Below are 14,416 nucleotides of genomic sequence, written 5' to 3' on the forward strand. Positions count from 1 at the left end.
CTGACCGTCGGTCTGCGAGGGAGAAGCCTTCTCTTTCTCGCGAGGTTTCCACCGAACTCGCTCGCGAGGAGCTCTTTCCCCCCCACGAACACAACGCGCGACAATTTCAGAGGAAGAAAGTAGGCTTCGCCTGACCCTTCTTATTCCGTGGATCGACTTCGCTATTACTTCGCAACACGAAAAAGTCCCGGACCGATCGCGGACCGGTGCTTTCCACTTGGTGGAAAGTTACGCGCGGATGTTCAAACGTATAGATATACATGTATATGGTATATATATATACGCGGGAAACGCGATCTCGCGCGATCCACGGATGCGTTACGCGGAACCACCTAAATTTAAATTTTTCTCTCGCGCTCCGCAGGAGACAGACACGCATTTCCTTTCTACGTTCCGCGTCGATCGTATCTGCGAATTTTCTCGATACACTGAAACGAAATTAGCGCTATCATAATTAAATTTTAAGTACCCTATATATTACGAAATTTAATTATCATGTATAAATATTTGAAATATTGTGATAATTAGTATTTGAAAATATTGATTACTATAATTCAAACTTGGACATGGTAACTAAATTTCAGGTAACACATATAGGGATACCTTAAATTTAGCTATGATAGCTTATTTTCTTTCTTTCGTTATCAAATCGTATGTACGTTTAAAATTACACTCATCAAATTGATAATTAACGGTAACAAATGGTGTATCATTTTGCAAGAGACTTTTGCGAAACGCCGAATGTTGCGATCTCGATTTTCCATCTTCAATTTCTTCAGGCGTACCGCGAGTTCAAATGAGAATATTACGAGAAAGTTTTTTTTAAGTTTAGGAAGACGGGACGCGAAAGTTCGATTTTCTTTCCGAGATTCTTCGAATGTCACGAGATAATGAATAAATCAAAGGTTCTGGTAGATGCAGATACTGCGCCGCGGAAAGTCTGTTCCGCCGTTCCGTAAGCCGCTTAATTGCGAAGGCTGCGAGAATTACGAAGATAATGGCGAGAAGGATAGCCGATTAGGAGGGAAGAGAATAGACCGATATTCGACGTAACCATCCCACCCTTTCGGGATTTCGTATTGTTCGCGCGGCTGTTATTGGCGTCGGCCCACGACTTTTAAGCAACGGCGAATAATTAGCGCGGCCCTCGTGAAATTCGTATAATAAGTAGAGGCTCGTTGTTATTCGTGCGCGAAGCGGTGAAGCAATAAGATGAATATCATCAAGCGCCTTTGGAATCCGTCTCTTCTTTGTGGATTCACAGAAACGCTCGGTAATATCCAGGGTACGCGCGATGAAATAAAATTATATATTAAATATAATTAAAAAATAATATGAAGATGCATGGAAACAAGTTAGAAATATCGTAGATTTAAAAATGCTCCGAAGACTTTTATATATGTAAGACGCGTATAATCGTTTATACTCTGTTAAATTCCTCTTTTGTGTATTTTTTAAAATTAAAATTATATTATATGGAATTTTAAATTTATATAATACAATTTTATTTCATCTTATATTAAATATAGTTATATTTAATTTAAAAAATACAGAAAATAAGAACTTAATAGGATATATAAACACGTACACGTGTCTCACATATATATGAAAAATAAAATTAAAAATTAAAAATTAAATAAAATTATATATTAAATATAGTTATATAATTAAAAAATAATATGAAGGTGCATGGAAAAAAGTTAGAAATATCGTAGATTTAAAAATGCTTCGAAGACTTATATATGTAAGACGCGTATAATCGTTTATACTCTGTTAAATTCCTCTTTTGTGTATTTTTTAAAATTAAAATTATATTATATGGAATTTTAAATTTATATAATACAATTTTATTTCATCTTATATTAAATATAGTTATATTTAATTTAAAAAATACAGAAAATAAGAACTTAATAGGATATATAAACACGTACACGTGTCTCACATATATATGAAAAATAAAATTAAAAATTAAAAATTAAATAAAATTATATATTAAATATAGTTATATAATTAAAAAATAATATGAAGGTGCATGGAAAAAAGTTAGAAATATCGTAGATTTAAAAATGCTCCGAAGACTTTTATATACGTAAGACGCGTATAATCGTTTATACTCTGTTAAATTCCTCTTTTGTGTATTTTTTAAAATTAAAATTATATATTATATGGAATTTTAAATTTATATAATACAATTTTATTTCATCTTATATTAAATATAGTTATATTTAATTTAAAAAATACAGAAAATAAGAACTTAATAGGGTATATAAACACGTACACGCGCGTGTCTCACATATATATGAAAAATAAAATTAAAAATTAAAAATAAAATAAAATTATATATTAAATATAATTATATAATTAAAAAATAATATGAAGGTGCATGGAAAAAAGTTAGAAATATCGTAGATTTAAAAATGCTCCGAAGACTTATATATGTAAGACGCGTATAATCGTTTATACTCTGTTAAATTCCTCTTTTGTGTATTTTTTAAAATTAAAATTATATTATATGGAATTTTAAATTTATATAATACAATTTTATTTTATCTTATATTAAATATAATTATATTTAATTTAAACAATACAGAAAATAAGAACTTAATAGGGTATATAAACACGTACACGCGCGTGTCTCACATATATATGAAAAATAAAATTAAAAATTAAAAATAAAATAAAATTATATATTAAATATAATTATATAATTAAAAAATAATATGAAGGTGCATGGAAAAAAGTTAGAAATATCGTAGATTTAAAAATGCTCCGAAAACTTTTATATATGTACGACGCGTATAATCGTTTATACTCTGTTAAATTCCTCTTTTGTGTATTTTTTAAAATTAAAATTATATTATATGGAATTTTAAATTTATATAATACAATTTTATTTCATCTTATATTAAATATAATTATATTTAATTTAAAAAAGACAATAAAAATTTAATAGAGTATAAACACGTACACGTGTCTCACATATATACGAAAGTCTTCGGGGTATTTTTAAATCTACGATATTTGTAGCTTTTTTTACGTGCACTTTCATATTATAAAAAAATGGATCTTACAAATGATCAAATCCACTCTTGCTCCCGAACCGCTATAATTTGCGCGCGTTTCGTTTGTGAAGGAGAGTAATGATGTAAAAGTAACAATGTAATCGCGCATCTCCGAGGAGCTGCAGCCGCAAATGACGGCCACTTTATAATCATTAGCGATTTTAGAAATTCGATTCTCGAGTAATGACGTGATAGACGAGGAGCGTCTATAGATCTCACTTTGCGGTCCAGAGGACGGATGCGAAGAGGGAAAGGAGTGGGAAAGACAGATTGCATAGATGCAAGAGATGCGGAGATGCGAAAAGGGGGCACGGCTGTGTTATGACATAATTGCTTAAGAAAGTTCGGAACGCTTACACACACACACACACACACACATATCTCTGGTGGAAGTAGTCCATGCCGTTACGTACGTTTCGCAAACCTTGTCCATGACGCGTCGCGCTCATAATCATTTCTTGCTCCCTTTTACGCGGACGAGATATAATTAAATTGTGCCCCACGCGCGGACAGGAACGTCGGCATCTCGTCCTCTGCATTTTTACGCTGCCAGTGACCTTCCCCTACTTCCGCGAGCGTAGTCGAACGGTTCTTCACCTTTCCGGCGAAATCTTGCTTACATATATGTATGAATGAAAGAAGAGAGCCGATAAAAACAAAAATCATATGGTCGAAAATATTTTTCTCTCTCGCGTAAAAAAAAAAAAAAAAAAAAAAAAAACAGCTTCGTAACGTCAAATTTATGATTTCGGTTTTACGACAATCATCCGCGATGTCAGAAACATGTACGTAAGAGAAAGAGATGATATCTCTCTCTTTCATATACGTTTGATGAATAAATATTATTTAGAAATTAGCTTTCTCCTCCTCGAACTTTTTTTTATTTCCGGTATTTGCAATGATTTTTACGTCGACGTTTCATTGACCGCATTAGAACAAGGCATATCTCTGCTCGATATTTTACAATTTTCGTAACTTTCCTTTTCCTCTTCTCTCGATCATTAGCGTCGTTTAAGGCTTGTACAACCATCATCGAAGATGCGCGGATTATCTCTGCGTGCGCGAAGAAATCGTTCGCGTCCAAACTGATGTATATATATATAACGCGAGAATACTTTTTGTATTTTTGACTCGAGTTAATTGACAGGAGAATTAATGACACCGCAGCCTTTCTCACGACTTTCATCTAGTTTCATCCGGCATCTAATACCATTCAGTCTAGTTTCATTGGGCAACACGGAGTGGATACACACGTATACATACGATTATCCGGCAAAACGCGTTCATTTTCGTTTCCGGTTTCGGTATATGACAAGACCGGTTCGTCGACACACGATCGTGGCCCATGATCGTATGCTGGTGAAACGGGATTTACGGGGAAAAAGGTAAAACTGGCCGCGAGCTATATTCCACGGACCGTTGCACCTCGTAAACCCGCCGTTTTGTGGCAAAGTGCGAAATAATTAAATCTCGATTAACAGAATTACGACGCGTCGTCCTGCTCCGATCCGCAAATTCACGAGAGATCGTCGCACGTCATCAATTCGCCGGTTATTCCGTTTATTTCGTTCGAACACGTCCGCCTTTTTCAGTCAGCCAAAGAGTGCAGTGAAGTCAATTTCGGTTGATGACCAGTTAAAATAAAAAAAAAAAAAAATAGACAATATCGCGCTGCGATGTTTCGCGTGCCTAAAAGTGAAATTCGATAATTTGAATCGGCGCCGAAACAGTCTAGAATAAATATTTACGTTCGCTCATTTAACGGAACCGCTTCAATTATATTCGTACGTAAGTTGACTAGTCGGTGAAAAGAATAGTAAGTTCTTCACACACATAGAAATTGAAAAAAAAAAGAGAACATTATAGAAATTTTATCCGCATGCTCGATCAAACATTGTAATTATATATCTTGAAAAAAAACCTGTTATTTTCAACTAGACACAATTCAGTGAGAAAATGTACTCGAAATTATGATACAGTAAAAAATGTACGAGAGAACACACAACGTATAAAGCAGAAAATAATTGCACTAATTAATTGAAGAGAAAGACAGAGAGTGTGTGAGAAAGAGAAAAGTATCATTTGTATAAATTATGACAGTTTAAAAAGGCGCGTTTTAATCGTAAATGGGGTATTAGAGCTGCAGAGCAGTGGAAAGCAGAAATGCACACGTTATAGGATATATATACACGAGGTCTCTCGAGTTAACTGTTGCGAATATCCGAGAGAAGCGTGTCAGTTTGAAGTAAAAGCTGGACGTTCAGCGCCGATGGACTCTACGACAGACAAATCGACACTTATTCGGTCTCTCTTTACCCAGGTTTTCCGCCTTTCTCTCCGAGATATTCGATTGTCAAAGAGAACAGGTGAAACTTCAGGGTCAAGTTCGTCGCGATTGTCAATCCTGGGTATAGAAAAGAATACGAGTCCGCGTCGCTCCATTTAGCTCGCGAGAAAAGACGCGCGAAATTTTCTTGTCCTTTCCATTCATACTCTCCTTACGAGAGAGAGAGATCACTGTCGCCGCTCGATTAATTTCTCTCCGCGATTTAAGCAAAAGTTGTAAAACTTTCGGTCTCCCAGTTTTTAGCGTGAAATTTTAAGACACATTCCACCACAACGCTACTTTCGGATTATGTCGAGATATATACATATATATATACCGCGAGAGGATGTAAAATCACGTCGCTTGTTTCACTGACTTACTTTCGCGATCTATAAGCGAAATTGGTGTAGGTATCTCGCGCGCGAAAACAACGATGAGATATTTAACGAGCGTGCGATTACTATGTATACGCGCGTGATGTTAATTAATTATATACGCATCTCGACGTCTGTCTGCAACAGGCGAGATGCCGATGTCACGCATGTGGACACGGGTCTGTTTCACTTCGTCGCTCTTCTTTTTATTTCGCGAACGCCTTCTAAGTGGACCAAAGAAATCGTTTATCGGCGCGACGGAAGTGGGTTACGAGCGCGCTTAGCGGCTTCAGCGCGAGATGCGCGATTAATTAATCGAGAAAAAAATGCGCGAGATGCGTGTGGCGCCGCGAGAGATTGCGCGCCGTTCATCGAATCGTTTCGACAAATTGGGATTTCGAACGGCGCAAACAATGCGCGGCGCGAAATCATTCGTTCCAAAACAATTCGACGGGAATTTACGTCGATTATTCCCTCGGCGCGGAATCAAATTTTAGAGAGTAAAAGAAAAATACGTCGCGTATAAATTGCAGAATATTAATATGTATGAATTGTATTTTCGCATATGTTCGTTCATTATGCTATCTGCACACAATGAAAATATTTAAACGGCTGAAAATAATTTTTTATTGCACATCGCGAGATACCTATCTTTTGGAAAAATGTTTGAAAAACGACATCGACAAACGTGTCTTTCTCATAGAAATTTTAATAGGAATGTTACTTACCTTGGAATTAATATCGCATATATCGCTTAAGTAATGAGTAAAAGTGGCATAAAGAAATTATGTATGCAATAATAACAAACATCATTTACTACAACGTTGCAATTAATGCTTTTAATAGATCTCGGTGACACTTTATTCTTGTTCTATAATAATCAGTTTCTTTCTTACTCTCAGTAGTGCCGCGCTACGATGATAATGACTGTAATAATCATAATAACAATAATCAGGATAATAATTGTGAGTCGTTGGTTGTAAAGTGGCGTCGGCTTATTATAATTAATTTTTTTAAAGATCCCCAGTAAAAGAGACAGAGAGAGAAAGAGAGAGAGAAAGAGAGAATAATGAGATACTTTGTATTCACTTTCTTACGTTTAGGTCCCATTCGATCACAATGGGCGATCTACGATTCATTTTTCCTTCGCGAGCCATTTTACAATCGCACGCTCGTACATGTAATGTTATCAATAATCGTACAATTATATAATGTATATGTAGAACAGAACTGCAACTATATATATGAATAAGGACCGAGGTTCTAGTCCGCGATTTGAGCCGTCTTCGAATTGAAAGTTGCGTCTCGCGAGATACATAATTTATAATACAGGTCAGATTAAATTACAGAATAAATATGATCGCGAGAAAAAAATCCCGAGAACGTTTTTTCCCGCGAAGAACAGAATCGCGGCTGTGGAATCGTTTCCAACAAAATTCAATCAATTGTTTCGAATTATTTCCCACTGACTGGAAAACTCACACGCGTCACATTAGATCGATCGTGTATAATCGATGCGATCTTTTTCCCAACAATCGTGCGTTTCCGCCAAGAGTTTCCCGTTAGTCTCCCTTGTAACGTAACCCTGTATATTCTGGGGGATAGATATTGAATTTCACGTCGTCAGCAATCTGATACCGAACGTTTTTTTTTAAATAACGACCGAGAGACGCAACTTTAAACTCAACGACAGAAAAATTTTCTGGATTTTTCTGAATATTCAGAACTTTTCATTTCTTTGCACACTTAACATATTTTTCCTATACAATCCTAAAGATGCGTCGATTGCGACATTTTTGTAGCATTACACAATTAGCGGCTACGTTCTAATGAATTTGATAAAATTTTAAAATAAGATAACTGTGCAAATCAATTAAAAACTTGAACGAATCTTTTCTATGTTAACAAAAACCCTTATATAAACTATAATGAATAATAATTCATTTAATAAGTGAAAACATAAGCTTGTGATAACAAATGGAAATTAGAATGCAGTTATAATATAAAAAAGAGTAAATTAATAAATTTTTTTGGAAGAAAAAGAAACTAATATAAAAAATATAAAGAGAAAGAGGAAAAGAGAGGAGCAATTCTGCGATATTTTTGTAAATTAGTGTAAAATAAATTTGAAGAGACAAGATAGAAAGTCTGCTACACGCATCTTTACCTAATCATATTTTTTTCCAATAATGATCTAAATACTGTTCGCTTCGATTTTCAACGTCGTGCTTACATTAAGTTTCGCTCTATTTTTCTCTGCTTTCTGAAAATTCAAGTTTCAGTATACAATAACACATTTTATAATATGTAGAATAATTAAAATATTCTTCTATATAACGCGTTACGATATACTATATACTATGTAATAATAATAATAATAATAATAATAATAATAATAATCGTAGACTAACAATTTTACTGACGATGATACTCATCTTCGAGACATTGACGCGTCGCCCGAGACAGGATCGACGACTTTAATAACATCTCGCTACGATAAACTATGCAAAATTCAAATGCAAAACGTTCCACGAGAACGTGCAATCATTCATGCGATGAGAGATACGAACGATTCGATAAATAAACACGTGTTCCGCGATTCCTATTATATATAGATTCTATATTATTTATAATATATATATACATATATATATATATATATATATATATACATATATATATATAATATATCTATGTATTCGCATATAATTTCTCTTTTTTTTCACTTGTTCTTTTTTCCTCTTCTTCTCTCTGAAAATCTCCGTATTAATATATAATATTTATAAGGACTAGTTATGTATATATATTATAGATTTAATTTAACTATGTGTATTTCAACAAGCCAGTCTAGCTTTGCGACGCGTCACCCGTCGTGACTTGACAAGCGTCGGAGCATAAAGAAAACAAATAACGCTTGAACACTTCGGAATGATCCGCCATCCGTTGGTGTTGGCAAACGTCTCGCGATTATATAATATTATTACGCTACAACGAGATCGCGCGAGGATGACCTAACCGAAGCCCACCACTTAACTAGTGATCTCGCTCGACGTTCGACGCGACTGCTCCCTTTGACCCTTGTCAGGCTTGTTAGCGCGCGAAAATGGGAGAGATCTCGTCTCGTTATCTCTTATTATCCCTATCAATTTTTAGGCGGTATTCTTTTATCTTATTAGCGATAAATACACGATATTATACGATGTACGAGTCGCCAACAATATCCTGCGCGCTTATTTATGTCAAAGTTACACGTCCTATCGCGTTTAAGATTTAAGAAATCACGGGTAGATTTATCCTAATATATATATATATTTTTTTTTTTATATTATGTCACTATATCTTATATATCGCGTATCCTGTTTCTAATCTTAATCTATTATAAATTAAGCTACATGTGTGTTACAAAATTGTTATCTATCTACCGATTTTATTAAACGGATGTGGCCGACGGTGCATCTTATATTCTACGCGAAATTCTTGGATAAATGAGAAAATATTTTTAACGAGGATATATATATATATATATATATATATATATATCGAAGTTTTCTTAACACTGCGCGTATATTTTTTGACGTAGCTCGTACATCGTTTTTTCGCGCTTGCCTTATTAATATTGAAAAAAAATACAGTATGCGACACAGTATATATGTATAATAACGTTACGTCAGCCATGACAATGGGAGCAGCCGTGACGCGAGCGAAAGCGATAATTAAGGCGAGAAACCGCCGATCTTCACGAGCGAGACTAGAATCTTATCTTTAAAAAAAAAAGAAAAGGAACGAAGAAAATATATTAAACGGATATACCCGAAAAAACGCTATTAATCGCCTCTACTATTTGCTTGTCTTAAGTATATAAGTTGTAGTACGAAACATACAAGCGAGTTCGGTTTTGTATGAAGATACAAGGGGAGCGACGTCGTATCTCTCCAAAGTGAAGAGAATAGAGATATTTCTCTTGATATTGTATATATAGACTCGTCGAGATTATTATTATCGATTTATACGCCTGTTCTACGCGAAATTCTCCTCATCATTATCGATGATAACGTGATTACCTCGCGATATATAATTATAACAGTGAATGTGTATGTGTATATATATATACATATATAAATCTATATATATATATACGTATAAGACGATAAGATGTTGCATATCGGAGCTATATTTGCACGAGCACGAGCATCGGTAGACGGAATCATTTGCACAAACCCACGTTGACGAAATTTAAATCTGCCATGTTTGACAATAATCGCGCACGACGATGATCGATGACATGTCCTCGAAGTTCTCCGTTTCGGCTTCATCGAAATGATGCACATGCGTTATGTGTATCGCCGCGCTTTATCGTGCTTTATCTCAGCCCTCGTATCATTTTTCACTTCTCGTGTTGCACGCGAGTTCGAACGGCAAGATCGATTGGCGACGCTGGGCGTATAACTAATAGAGCGAGTCGCGCGATTTTGCACGCGGCTCCCGTAACGAAGGTACTTATGGTTATTAAGACATTTGCATTATTTTCTTTTTACCTATATATCACACTAGAATCCACGATGTCTGTAGATGCTTCTTCGTACGTCGGGACACGCATCGAGAGTTCCGCCCGCAGAACCCTGAAAGATGATTTCACTCGACTTTATTGACAGCTCCTCAGCATCGTCATACATTCTTGGCTCTTGAATCGATTCACATTAGAGATTGCCGCTCGATAATTTCGGATCAGCTGATTAGTTATCGAGAAAATGACGCGTTCGCCTTACCTGTCATTGTTTGGCGGATTTATACCTAGCCAGCTTCAGCTGCAGCGGATTGGATATCTTTAGATGAAAGGCGATGTCGTCGAAGGAAACGTCGCGTACATCCAATCCGCTGATCGTTATGAGATGATCGCCCTTGCAGATCTTGCCAGTTTCAATGGCCTGACCGCCTGGCATCTGCAGAGACAAGAATCAACATTAGAATGTCTCGGTAATAATATCGCTTGATACAGAGTGTTTCAGAACTGGCGGAAAAGTTTTTAATGGCAGATTGCTTGTATCATTTGAAAACGATTTTTCCTCAGCGAAAATATCGAGAAATACAGTATCCTTCATAACTTTGGAAACACCTTACATTTTACAGTTAAAAAATTGCATGGCAGCGATCTGTTATAAATAAAAATGTCATTTAAATATTTTACGTTTATTTTATGATTGATTTATACAAAAAATCTACACAGATCTGTCAAAAGAACCCTCTTAATTTAAGAGAAAAATTCTCGAAAGAAATTTATTGCATACAGTACCCTTCACAAGTTTGGAAACACTTTACATTTTACAGTTAAACAATCGCATGGCAGCGAGCTGTCATAAATAAAAATGTCATTAAATATTTTACGATTTATCGATACAAAAAATCTACACAGATCGCTGCCATACGATTGTTTAACTGTAAAATGTAAGGTGTTTTCAAACTTGTGGAGAGTACTGTATAATATTAACAGAACTACAATCTTCAGTTAATTTTAGAGTTTACTTTAATAGAATTTTTTAATTTAAGGCTTAGTTATAAAGATACATAATAGCAAAAATTGGAAACATTCTATGATCTTTCTCAGCATTTTCACTAAAGAAAAATCGTCTGCAAATGATACCAGGAATCTGTCATTGAAAACTTTTCTGGAACACCCCGGATAATGACAGAATCGGGGAAAAACGAGACCACATACCAGCTCCGTCACGTAAGCTCCCTTGCCGCTTCTAAACGCGGAGAAACAAATACCCGCACCTCTGCCGCTCTTTTTCTGTATCTCGATCTCGTATTCCTCGGTCGGTTTCTCGTGGCGTAATACCGTCATTGTGATCTACAAACGAACGAATCGAGCGTGAACAATGGGCATCACTCATTCGCTCGATCAATTCAATGAGAGAATTCGCTGAGAAAATATTAGAGCGCGCAATAGTTGACGCTAGTTTTCTCTTTCGTGTTTTCTCTGTTAGGAGATGAGATTGATCATTCATAAGAATGCAAGTCATACTTACAATTCCGGAAGTGAGCTTCAACATCGCCTCGCGAGCTTTGTGGGATTCTATTTGTTTGAAACTCTCGTGGCCTATACTAAGAATCTGATCGCCGAGTTGCAATCGACCATCCTTTCCAGCCGCGCCTTCGGGAAATACGTCCAGAACGAACACTCCATTCTAGAAAACAAAATTTAGCATACATTAATATCAATATTTATATATATATATATATATATTGATGTATAAAATCAATACATGAATATTTCTATCGTTATATTTCATGTATATTTAAATGCTTCATAATTAAGCTTATATATTAAATTAATAATAATGCAAAATATTTATATATATATATATATATACGTTAAGGATAAAATATCAGATTACAAAAAATATATCGAATATGTGCTCACCCAGAGAGTATCAGAACCTCCAGCGATGACGATACCTACGACGTGGTCCTTTTCTTTTTGAAACTCTATCGTCACTTCTTGTCCCGACTAGTATCTGACAGGTCTTCGGATCCTGCTTGATTTTGTCGGATTCCGCTAGTTTATCCGCTTCTTTGGCAGTTGCTGATAGAGCAGAAGATAACAGATCGTAATTTTATAAACGAAATGTAAATATGTTTTGTACGTAATTACGAGTTTCCATATCAGAGACATAAACATTTATTATCACCACGTCGTTAAACTTACCCGGTGCACTTCTCTGTGGCGTCTTATGCGCAGTATCACTAGTTTCAATTCCAAGTTTAGTCTTATCTTTCTGGTCTACTTTATTCTCGTTAGGATTACAAACCGTCAGCACAACGACGCCCTGCGCCTTCTTCAATAACTCCGTAGCCTAAAGAAACAAAAAAATCGATGAAATAAGCATGTAGCTTTAGCAGCTAGATAGATCGAACAATTCTTTGCTTGTATATGAGAGAAAAAAAAATACCTCATCATAAGTGCGTCCTATTAAACTATCCATATTAACGGCCAGGATCATGTCGCCCATTTTCAGTCCAGCCTGGAATATTATAAAAAGTTTCGAGTTAAAATGGGACTCCGGGGACGTTTGTACGAGTGGGAAATTACCTGTTCCGCGGCACTGCCGTCTTGAATATCAGACACGAAGATACCCTGTCCCACGGCTAGATGTTTTCCCTCGATGATCATTATTCCTAGACCATACGGACTCTATATACAAACGACAGAGTCGATGGTTAGTATTAAAAAATACTCGACACGTCGCGCGAAATATGTTGGATCGATGCAATCAGTGTTACGCGTAATTATAAATACTCGCCTTCTTTATTTGCACCTCACGGACTCCCTTGTACTTATTGAAGCTTGTAAAGTTCTGAAAAATAATAACATCGTCACGTCACGTCACGGCAATATGACATTATCGCAGTTGCATCGTTTACGATGCATCCCGTATATTTAAATCATGCGAGCCGATTTTCAGGTGTAGTGTTATTTGTACCAATTAACTGCAATTGAATTATGATCGTGTTGCATCGAAGTAGTCGACATATTTTCACAATCTTGCTATTTCGAGAAATCGGTGAAAGCTAACAACGATATTACTATCTATCATAATAAGTATGTAGTGTCGTACCTTCATGCGAAAGTCAAATATCTCGACAGGAATTTCAGAGAGTTTCAGGATTTTTTTTTAATTCGTCAATCATTTTTTTGATGAGGACTTTAAGTGGTGATAATTGTTCTTCCCGTATAAGATATTTTACATCAATTGTGATTCATCAAACACCTCGTATCGTATAAATCGATAAATGTTTGATTGGAATATTTCTAGCTACATTATTGTTATTACTAGAAATCACATCGATCATTTACATTTATTGAAATGATTCCGCAGCATCTCATCATAGACGTTGTTCAATTACGCAATGAACGTGGATTGTATTACCCGACATTAATCGCTTCCCAACGACGCGGTATTTTACGAAAATTGCAACTTGTCTTGCATTATCTCTGCGAACGATGGCAAGATAAAAGATAAACGTGCAAACTGACTTACGTCATCCAAGGTTGGTGGAAATTGAACTATCGGCTTTACGGCGATGTCATCGACAGCCTTCGATCTTCTGCAAGCGGGACAGGCGAAATCCGTTTATAGTTTTAATGAATTTTGTTATACATGTCGTCTACGTCACGCGTTATACATCACGGAAAAAGCACTTATGTCTCACCGATAAACGATGATCTTGAAGCGAGTGCCGGGTATGCCTTTGATAAGAGCGGACGCGTTCAAATGACACCGTCCTTGCAACACGCAACCGTTCACCTAAATGGAATGGAAAATATAAAGTCTTTTTGTGGTTTTTGTTTTTGTCATTTGTATCGACGAGATGAAACCTGTTGCAAAAATATCACGGCAATTTGTGACATTTGAGCTGACAACAAATTTTTTTTGATCATTGCACGAGCAATAAAGAGGTGAAAAATGAAGCAAATAAAATAGAAAATAAAGCCACACATTTTCGTTATGAGTTGTTTTATATAATATATATTTTTAAAAATTCTAAATAGTTTAATTAAATGTCAAAATATATAGAACTAAAAATATATATGTACATTACGTTAAAATTTACTTGAGCTTCACTTGCTTTTCTTAATTGACAGATTTTTTTAA

The 14,416-nt window shown here is 35.5% G+C and overlaps 1 protein-coding gene across 1 annotated transcript in view; it reads right to left on the reverse strand.

Moving 5' to 3' along the window:
- Nucleotides 1-6,574: 6,574 nt before the first annotated feature.
- Nucleotides 6,575-14,416, reverse strand: part of LOC114945271 (multiple PDZ domain protein) — a 101,182-nt gene continuing 93,340 nt past the window's right edge. The window contains 12 exon segments of the mRNA XM_029321401.2: nucleotides 6,575-10,381; nucleotides 10,529-10,702; nucleotides 11,476-11,610; nucleotides 11,789-11,947; nucleotides 12,184-12,267; nucleotides 12,269-12,345; nucleotides 12,469-12,616; nucleotides 12,713-12,784; nucleotides 12,853-12,954; nucleotides 13,064-13,117; nucleotides 13,802-13,868; nucleotides 13,974-14,068. Coding sequence (XP_029177234.2) covers nucleotides 10,532-10,702; nucleotides 11,476-11,610; nucleotides 11,789-11,947; nucleotides 12,184-12,267; nucleotides 12,269-12,345; nucleotides 12,469-12,616; nucleotides 12,713-12,784; nucleotides 12,853-12,954; nucleotides 13,064-13,117; nucleotides 13,802-13,868; nucleotides 13,974-14,068 — 1,164 coding nt within the window. The 3' untranslated portion in view covers nucleotides 6,575-10,381; nucleotides 10,529-10,531.

The sequence above is a fragment of the Nylanderia fulva genome, unplaced genomic scaffold, assembly GCF_048542155.1.
Source record: "Nylanderia fulva isolate GAGA-0341 unplaced genomic scaffold, ASM4854215v1 Scaffold2, whole genome shotgun sequence".
NCBI lineage: Eukaryota > Metazoa > Arthropoda > Insecta > Hymenoptera > Formicidae > Nylanderia > Nylanderia fulva.